The sequence below is a fragment of the Triticum aestivum genome, chromosome 3B (genome assembly GCF_018294505.1).
Source record: "Triticum aestivum cultivar Chinese Spring chromosome 3B, IWGSC CS RefSeq v2.1, whole genome shotgun sequence".
In the NCBI taxonomy this organism is placed as follows: domain Eukaryota; kingdom Viridiplantae; phylum Streptophyta; class Magnoliopsida; order Poales; family Poaceae; genus Triticum; species Triticum aestivum.
Window position 1 is genome coordinate 415,767,617 of NC_057801.1, and position 10,517 is coordinate 415,778,133.

The following is a 10,517-nucleotide window of genomic DNA, read 5'->3' on the forward strand; positions in this document are numbered from 1 at the left end:
TTTTTGGTATATACCATTAAAACCGAAATTCAAAACGGTATGGGGAGTTCATATCATAATAGCGAAAATCAGAAACCATAAAAATCGTAAAATTTGTCGGTTTGGTTTTAGAATGCACAAAGTTATCTATTACGATGTTGCAACCCAAGGATCCATAAGCTAGATACATGGAAGAAATTTTGTTCCGTTGCAATGCACAGGTATATTTGCTTTTTTTAACATAGTACAGACGCAAGCGCTCATGTATATGCTAGTAAGTCTTAAATGCGAGTAGTTAATTTTTTTTAGCTGAGAGAGTATATAAATAAATAAATTTGGCTAGGGGCCATGGCCCACTTTAGCCCTAACAAACTCCACGGCTCCAACTCGGGGTGAAGGATAAGTATTGGGCCGGGGACTGGCCCGGGATTCCAACGCGGGCCTGCCACTCACTCAGCATTCCATTGTCCAACTTGCATCCATTTCCCAAATGACACAATCCGCCGAGTGAAACTTTCCCCCACTCGTCCTAAACCCTAACCCCGGAACCTCGGATCGATCAGACACAGCTCCGCCGCAGCAATGGCCGCCATCTTCTCCGCCTCCGGCCGCCGCCTGCTCTCCACCGCCGCTGCGGCTGCCGAGTTCCCCGTCCCGATGGCCCGCATCCGCAACCTCGCCCGCGTGGGCCGCCTCGACGACATCGACGCCGCCGTCGCGCCGCTCGTGCCGACCAACCCCAAAGCCGTGATCTCCGCCCTCTCCGTGGTCGGCCTCTCCGACCGGGCCTCCGCCATCCTCTCCACCATCCCGTCGCCCACCGCCGAGCATCTCAACGCCCTCCTGGCCCCGCTCCTCCGCCGCCGCCGCCTCGCCGAGCGCGTGCCTGCTCTGCTGGACGCGCACCCCTCAGCGCCGCGCGACGCCTTTACGTGGTCCATCCTCGCCAAGTCCCTCTGCATCACCAAAGGCGCCGACCACGCGGTGTACCTCCTCCACGGGGAGGAGCCGCCTTCCCTCCACCTCTACACGGCCATCATCGACTCCTACTACAAGCAAAAGAAGCCCCACCGCGCCGAGGAGCTGTGGCGCGAGATGGTCGAGGAACGCGGCATCGCGCCCGACGCTGCCGCTTACAATGTCAGGATCACCTACAAGTCGTCAACCGGCACGGTGGAGGAGGTGCAGGAGCTTATCCGAGCCATGGGCGAGGAGTCGGGGTTGCGGCCGGATGTCATCTCCTACAATGGGCTGATCCGGGTGCTGGGGCGGCACAAGAGGGTGGACGAGGCCCTGGAGGTATACAGGAGCTTGCAGGAGAAGGGGGTGGAGGGGAACACTGAGGCGAAGTCGGCACCGGAGTGCGCAACATACGCATGCATGGTGGGGGCGCTGTGCAGCGAGGGGAGGTTGTCAGAGGCGGAGGACGTGTTCTACGAGGGGGTAAAGCGCAAGAAGGTGGCAGATCTGGGCACGGTGCGTAAGCTGGTAGTGGCTCTCAAGGAGGCTGGCAAGGGTCGGGCGGCGAGGCGGGTGGTGGTCGGGCTACGCAAGAAGTTCCCTGACCAGTTCGACGGTCCATGGAAGGAGCTTGAGAAGGATGCCGGCCTCACACCGGGAGCCAGCAACGAAGAGGAGGAAGTGGAGGAGGACGAGCAGCAGCCAGAGAAGACGGCGGCGGCGGTATGAGCATTCGGGGCAACATCTGGAGGTGACCATTTTGTACTTGTTTGATGAATCGTGAGGCAGTATGCCGGTTTAATAAGTACTCCAATTTTTGCTGAGGTTACAATAGACACTCATACATAGTTCTTGGATATGGTGCCTCGCGGCAGCAACGATCCATAGCCTATATTTGTGTTCCTGTTGTCCAACTGCCGACTTGCTACTGAATGCCAGGGCCTTTTAGACGAAGTGCATTCCTATATTGGTACTTGAATTTACACGGCTCATGATGGATTTGCTTTCGCTGATGAGTGAACCTTATCCATACCAGTAGATGTCGAACTGTATCCATATCAGTATAGGTATTTTGCTGCTCCCTTTTCAGTTCACTGCTGAAGAACAACGCTCACCGCTGTGAATTCTCCGTCCTGTCTTGTTCTTGTTTTTTCACCCGTGCTTTCATTTGCATCACAAATTCCCAAGACCACATTCAGGAATCTGCAGGCTCGTACTAACTGATACATAATGGTTGCTGGTTGGTTTGCCAGCTAATGTTTGCCAGCTAACTCGTACTTTGGCGAACGGTGAGAATTTTTAGAGAAATTGTACAGAAACAGAGTGGAGCCATTCCCACCGGCCGCAAGGTTCTTCGATTGCGAGGAATGCCCAGCTACTGAATCATGGAGGGTGTGCATTTGGTGAGGAACCAATAGAATAGAATACCATGATTTCATTACAGCGTAATGGAATTCTCCATTCATTCATGTGTGTGGTTGGAGTCAGTAGAGTGAAACGTAATGGTTTCCTTTTTGTGTTTGGTTGGAGAGATAGATGGAATGGATTTGATTCAGCCTCATCCCTAGAATATGGGTGGTGCAAATGTGTATATGCATGACTCAATTCACATTGTTTCCTGATGAACAATACACATATACCAGTCAAATCATCAACCGGCACACGCATCAAGCAAAAGGCACTTGCAGATCAAGCTAAAACCCATTTCAATCATCGTTGTCCTTTTGAATTTTTACATTGTGCTGGAGAGGATTTTGAAATTTTACATTCAGCTGGAGACGAAGACAGCGGGGCCTGCTCTACTCCTCTTCTCAACTCTGCCAAATGGCCGGCGCCCGCCCACCAAGTCGGTATGGTCCTGCCGGCTTGTCGCCGCTTCGCGTCCCACTGCTGAATCGGCTGCTGCCCACCCGCCAAGTCATGGTTGCTTGAGGGCGTGTTTGGTTACATTGTCAATCGAGCCTGGCTCTAGTGAGCCGGTTTAAGGGATGTAGTCAAAAAGACCTCAGATGCACATAATTTGGTTGCCTGCATGTACCTTAGTTGTATGAGACAATCATTTTTAACCCGGCGTTTGGTTGCCCGCATTGTATTAAGCGCACATATGACATGGTATCTGGTTGCAACATGCATAAGGTGTTGTCACCACTTCTAACTATTGGTGAGCTTACCACACACAATCTGAACATGTGGTGCCAGCTAGTTAAACAAATGACAGTTCATTCTAACTATTATTAAATGCCAGAACAAATTATTAAGGGCCATTGGCTAAATAGGGGATAGTTTATCGGTGTTGCTCCTCCTCCTCCTCCTCCTCCTCCTCCTCCTTCTTCTTCTTCTTTTTACTCGCAAGTAAGGATCTATACTACATATGCATCGGTATTAATGAAATGGGTAGTATCTGTGGACTAAACTACAGAATGCCAGAATAAGAGGGGGATAGCTAGTCGTATCGAAGGCTACGCTTCTATCAGCCTCCGTCTTGAAGCATATAGAAGAGAGTAGCTGGTAAGTTCACCAAGTAATAGCGTATAACATAATCCTACCCGGCTATCCTTCCCTTGTCGCCCTGCGTGAAAGCGATCACCAAGTTATCTCTGAAACTTATCTGGGTGTGTTTCATTAAGTATATGGTTCTAGTTGTCATGAGGTCGGAATACAACTCCAAGTCGTCATGTTACCGTGGACATGACTATTCGAATAGATAAATCTTCCCTGCATGGGTGCACCACATTACCCGACACGCTCGATCACTCTGGCTGGGCACACTTTCCTAGGTCATGTCCGACCTCGGAAGATCAACATGTCGCAACCCTACTTAGGCCCAACAGAGGTCAGCACGCCCGTCTACATCCTAACCGCGTAGGGGTCTTGGGCCCATCGCCCTTTGCACTCCTGCACGTTGCGAACGCAGCCGGTGAGCAGACTTGGCAACCCACACTACAAGGCGGTTGCTTGATGCGGTCCAACCGGCGCGTGCCACTCAGTCGCTGATGTCTGAAGAGCTTTGGCTGATACTACTACGTCGGTTGCCCATATCTTGTCCCACGTGGAGGTTAGTGCGTATACGTCAATACCAACTCAGATCAAATATCCAAATCTCATTAAGCATGTTATTTTGAATCAACCATGGACACCGACCAAGGACCAGGGCCACCTCTCTCATGGGCGGTCACAACCTGTCCTGTCGCTCCGCCACAAAGAATCACCCGGGAGCCGTCGGGAACCCAGGCCCATCACAACCTGGATGGAACCACCTGCCCCTTCAGCCCCCACTTTCATGAATCACTCGCGGGTACTCTACGAGCCGACCTGTCTTTAGTCACCACATGTATCAAGTACAATATGTATGTAGTATATACCCGTGATCACCTCCCGAGTAATCACGGCCCGATAGTATAACATGGCGGATGGACAAGAATGTAGGGCCACTGATGATAAACTAGCATCCTATACTAAGCATTTAGGATAGCAGGTAAGATATCAACAATAGTAGAAACAAGGACATGCTATGCAACAGTATAGGATCACACCGATGAAACAGTAACACTACTCTAATGCAAGCAGTAGAGGGAAAGAGTAGGCGATGTCGGGATGATCAAGGGTGGTTTGCTTGCCTGGAAGCTCTGCGGGGAAGGACGGGTCATCAGGGGTGTAGTCGACGTCAGGAGCAGCGATGTCGGTCTCGAAGTCTACCAGAGAGAAGAGGGGGAAGAAACAATGAATACAATGCTAACAGATGCATGATGAAGCACGACAAAGCAAATAGCGGTGCTAGGTGTGATCTAACGTAGTACTAGGTGATACTGGCGAAGGGGGAAAACAACCGGGAAAGTATTCCCGGTGTTTGACATTTTCGAACAGATGAAACAGAGAGGGACGGTTCCACGTTCACTATGCTAGGGACGTGTGGCAGACGAACGAAGTGTGTATTCGGAATCGTCATGTTTTTCGAGCAACTTTCATGTATAAAGTATTTTCATCCGAGTTACGGTTTAATCTATATGATTTTTCAAAGTTTTATCTATAATCTAAAATTAATATAAATTTGGATTTGAATAGAATATACCTATTGTACCCACTAGGATCTAGCCCTAGTGGATGACAAGTGGGGGCCATGGGTCTAGTCAGTAGTTGACCAATCAACATTGACTGGTCAACAGGGTCAGCGGGTCCCACATGTCATAGACTAGGGTTAAGTTAACAAGTTTAGTTTAACTGGGGGGGGGGGGTTAACATAATTAATTAATTAACCGAATTGATTAATTAAAAAGTTGATGGTTCCAACATGAAAATCGATCAGGGGAATTTATACTAAAATCCGAATATTTTAGTTTTATAGTTTGAGGAAATAATAATCTGACTTGTATTTTAAATATGAATTTGAGGTCGGTTTGGAACAAAGTGATGATTAGCAAAAATTAATTATGATGACGTGACACCATTAACAGGAGTTTACTGTAGCATGTCACCTGGGGTGTTGCATGCACGTAGAACTGACGTGCATCGGTTCTACTGGCTGTGCCTAATCCTCAGCATGCGGCCAAGTGTTGGCAGAGGCATTATCGTTGCATCCCTCCTCCCCATCACTTTGATCTTATGTGCTCACTGGTTTTGGGCAATCAAGTCTTTTGCACCTTTCGGTGTAGGGCCGCCACCACCGCCGACATCTCACTCGGTCTTCATCACTTGGTCAGTTAAGAAGACACGTGTGAGTATGATAGCACATGCAAAATGGAGCCATCATACAATTACAACGCACACCTATGGATTGATCATAGCAATGAGCATTGCTTTGATCAATGCAATGATCATAGGAGTGTGCATTGCTTTATCAATGCACTCCTTGATCGGTGAACGTATCATGCACATTCTAGGCATGCACACATAGAAATCACAATAATCAGTCTACACATCAGTGCACAATTTAGGAAATCCTAGCAGTCCACCAACTAACCTAGTCAGTACCTCTTGCCCTTTATCACCATACTTACACTCATTGCTGTTTGATTATGTAGCATCACTGTAAATGTTCGCTTCCTTATCCACTGTTTGCTCGAAATTATAAGATCTATATTTACTCTTACATAAATGTAGAATAAACCCAATGGTTATGAAGTTCTGGATTGCTCTTGTAAGCACCTGTTGTGATGTACTCCCTCCATATCGAATTAATTGTTGCTCAACCGAATGTATTTAGAACTAAAATAGTGTTAGATACATCCATTTGAGCGATAAGTAATTCCGACGGAGGTAGTATTACTGTACTTACATTGAGAGAATAGTTGATTGTCTAGCATTACTCTGCATCTTATCTGCCCTGCCCTTCATTTTCTCCAAATTATCAGATCTATACTCTTACCAAAATGTTGAATAAAGTCAATGCCACTGCACAAGTTGAGGTCTGCATTCCTCTTGTGAGTACCTTTTGCCTTGTAACGTTGTACTTAATTGATACATATTTGATTATGTAACTTCACTCTGCAATTGAGCTTCATTATCATCTATTTCTTCCAATATTATTAGATCTATGTTTACTATTTACAAAATGTAGAATAAAAACAACGCTTATGAACAAGTTCCTTTTGGGAATTTCTTGAATTATTCTTCCATCGACATGGAGAGAGCTTTATCAAGCCCATGTTAACATGTAATGTAAGTCCATCCTTCTGAAGCCTTCAAACTTTGTTCTAGCATAGATTTGGATAGGTATAATTTCCTCCACTGCTGTTTACTTTGGTGTTTGCAACAACTACCGGTTTCAAATTGTAGTTGTAAAAACTTGTTCCTTATTCATACGATCCACATTTATCAGAACAGATCCATTGATTTTCTTTAGCCTTGCATGTACGCCTATGTTCTAGATCTCTAATCCAGTGGTGTGGTGAAGCTGCCCATGCATGCATCATCTCATTTCCTACTTTGTCTTAACTGATTTTGCCAATGATACGGACAATAGCATATTATGTTGATGCTATTTGAAATTATATCTCTGAATTTGCCAATATAAAATGGGATGAAATTGTCAGCACACTGACCATCGTTACGTATATATTTATGAAACTGTTCTCTGTCTCCTTGTTTCTCTTTCAGAGTAATATATGTGATGCTAGGCGGAACTTTAGGGAAGATAATGAGACAAACCATGTTGAAGAGAGAGAGATGACCCCAAGGCCATGTCTTGATGAAGATAGTGAGTTCAAGCTACTCACCAACAGCTGTGACACAACCTCGATGAGGTTGCTGCCTGAATCAATTCGACTTCTTCAGTCTCAACTTAAAGCAGAAAGACTAAATTCACTTCAGATTGGACTTGAAGTCCATTCTCTAACGAAGACCACAGAGGACAGTTGTCCATGCTTTCTTGCTACGCGGCTAGAGCTGGGTGATATATGGTTTAGATACCTAAGGTCTCATCAGCTTGTTCTGCCACTTGCGGTGCATCTCCAGGGCAGGGCAAACGTTTCTTGAAATGTGTTGAAGTGTTCTCGGGTTTGTATATTCTTTTGTCGACACGTTTATATGCACCGGTGGTGACTTTTGATGCCCGGCGTATGTAATCCGTGGTCTGGTTGCACTTTATTAACACTGGTGGCGAACTTTGATGCCTAGTGGATGTAATATGTCGTAATTTTTTTATTGCGTAGTCTAGGTTTATTCTTAGTCAGTATGTTGTAATTTAGGCCAAAAGCTTCAACATAGCTCAACTGCCCAATACGTTGTCGGTCCGTCAGCGGTATATAAAAATAAATTACGCTACGCAAACGGGCCGGCCAGTAACTCACTATATATGGGACGAAACGTGGCCTATGATCATCTCGGGTCATTAGCAAGCCTAAACGTAAATGTAACACCCCCAGTGTCAAATTACAGTGACCTCACACTAATGGTGCCATGTCATCAAGCTTAACTAAGCCAAATTGCCACTTGATAAGAATCAAAGCCATTTTCAAATGTAAAATAAAGTCAAATAAATTATTTCTTCAAACAGTAAACTAAAATGTTCATGTGATGGCAAACAATTCATAGTTAAATATGGTGGAGAAACCAACATTTATAAATTGCTTAAAAGCCCTAAAACAATTAAAACAGAGGCAAAACAATAATTTTATTACCTTTAAAATTATAAAAGTTCTAAACTATTTTAATTTGGTGCCAAACTTTTTGTGGCAGTAGCCACATTTAAAGTACTAATTTAGATGCAAGTTTTATATTTTATAAAACTAAATTGTTTTAAAAAGAAATAGAAACAAAAAAGAAAAAATAAAACATGAAAGAAATACAATAAAAAGAAAAGAAAAACAAACTAGCACTGTGCCACGGCCCAGCCACAACAACAGTGCCAGGCTGGCCCATCCAGTCCACCTACCCCCTTTTCTTCCTCCTATTCACTGGTGGCTAGGTGGCTGTCGTTCGACTGCCCGCGGCCATGGATGGCCACGCGGCACACATCCATCCCTCCTCCAGCGTCGATAAGGCCCCCTTCAATGCCCTTGAACCCTACCCTCCTCTTTCTCTCCCACCTCGCACCGCTCTCTCTCTCCCTGCAAACGCCTGACCTGTGTTGACGTCGTGCCTCCGTCAAACTCGTGGCCACTGGCCTCCCCTCAGTGCCCCCTCAAGTCCAGGAGGACCACCGGGCTCCTCTTCATCATCTATCGCTCTAGGTCGACACTGAGGGCCCCCAACGACGCCGCCTGCGCCGATCCCGTTTGCCGGTCACTACCACAGTCGCCGCTCGTTTCCCTCAACCCCGACCGCTCCGGCTCCCCTGAGCTCCCCTCTGACCTCTCGGTGAGCTCACATCCCTCCTCAACCTCCCTATGCTCCTCCTCGTGTCCCGTAGCCTCGACTTGGCTGAGCTCCGGCCATGGCCGCCGCCCATGTTCGCCCTGGCCACGTCACCGCCCCACCTGGCCGCCCCATGCGCACCCCTGGTCGCCTTGCCCTGCGCGCGTGCGCTCATTCGCCGGCTCCACCCCGCCGCTCGCTGCCGCTCACGCCCACAACCGCCTCTACTCTGTGCGCTGCCACCACTGCTGTCTTTGCTCTACGTCTGCAGATGCGTGCCTTCTTGTCTTAGCCAGCGCCGCCTTTGGTTCGCCTTCCCGAGCACAGCAGCCTCGCCTCTACGCCTGCCCGACTCTGGCCACCACTCTGCTCGTCGTTGTGCCGCTACACGCCACTTTCGGCAGCCCAATGAGTGATACGTCTCCAACGTATCTATAATTTTTTATTGTTCCATGCTATTATATCACCAATCTTGGATGTTTTATATGCATTATTATGCTATTTTATATCATTTTTTGGACTAACCTATTAACCTAGTTCCTAGTGCCAGTTGCTTATTTTTCCTTGTTTTTGTCTTTACAGAAAATCAATACCAACCGGAATGAAACTTTTTGACGATTTTTCTGGTCCAGAAGACACCCTGGAAGCTTCGGGAGGAGGCCAAAAGATTCACGAGGAGACGACAAGGTCGGAGGGTGCGCCCTAGGAGGGGCGCCCCCCAGGCTTGTGGCCCCCTGTTGTTCCTCCAGCCCTAATTCTCGTTATGCAAATTCTCAAATATTCCCCGTACACCAGAGGGCACACCAAAAATACTTTTCTGCTGCCACAAGTTACTGTCCTCGTGAGGTCCAATCTTGGGGCCTTTTCCGGTACTCCACCGGAGGGGGATTCGATCACGAAGGGCTTCTACATCAACCTTGCTGCCCTTCTGATGATGTTTGAGTAGTTTACCACAAACCTACGTGTCCATATCTAGTAGCTAGATGGATTCTTCTATCTCTTTTTAATGTTCAATACAATGTTCTCCCCAATGTTCTTGGAGATCTATTCAATGTAATCTTCTTTTGCGGTGTGTTTGTTGACATCCGATGAATTATGGGTTTACGATCAGATTATCTATGAATATTATTTGAGTCTTCTCTGAACTCTTTTATGCATGATGAAGATAGCTTTGTATTTCTCTCCGATCCATTGATTTGGTTTTGGCAACTAGATTGATTTTTCTTGCAATGGGAGAGGTGCTTTGTAGTGGGTTCAATCTTGTGGTGCTTATTCCTAGTGATAGAAAGGGACATGACACATATTTGTATTCTTGCCACTAAGGATAAAAAGATGGGGTTTGTTCATATTGGTTGGATATATCCCTCTACATCATGCCATCTTGCTTAAGGTGTTACTTCATTCTTGTTAACTTGATACACTAGATGCATGTTGGATAGCGGTCGATGTGCGGAGTAATTGTAGTAGATGCAGACAGGAGTCGGTCTACTTGTCATAGACGTGATGCCTATATACATGATCATTGCCTTGGATATCATCATAACTATGCGCTTTTCTATCAATTGCTCAACAGTAATTTGTTTACCCACCATATACTTTCTTTCAAGAGAGAAGCCTCTAGTGAAAACTATGGTCCCTGGGTCTATCTTTTATCATATTATTTTAGTATCTATAAAACCAAAAACACAAAAATACCTTGTTGCAATTTATTTACTTTTATTTTATTTAGCACTTTTACTTATCTTTTATATATATCAATATCAGATCTCATCCTTGCAGGTAACCGT

General features: G+C 46.3%; 1 protein-coding gene across 1 annotated transcript; it reads left to right on the forward strand.

Moving 5' to 3' along the window:
* The first annotated feature begins 423 nt into the window (after positions 1-423).
* On the forward strand, positions 424-1,947 carry LOC123070129 (pentatricopeptide repeat-containing protein At4g36680, mitochondrial). Its single transcript, XM_044493154.1, has one exon. The coding sequence runs from the start codon at positions 562-564 to the stop codon at positions 1,666-1,668; it is 1,107 nt and encodes a 368-aa protein (XP_044349089.1). The 5' UTR covers positions 424-561; the 3' UTR covers positions 1,669-1,947.
* The last annotated feature ends 8,570 nt before the right edge of the window (positions 1,948-10,517 follow it).

What these genes read in the sequence shown, in the direction of transcription:
- LOC123070129 (XM_044493154.1), top strand. Translation starts at nt 562, where the DNA reads ATGGCCGCCATCTTCTCCGCCTCCGGCCGCCGCCTGCTCTCCACCGCC.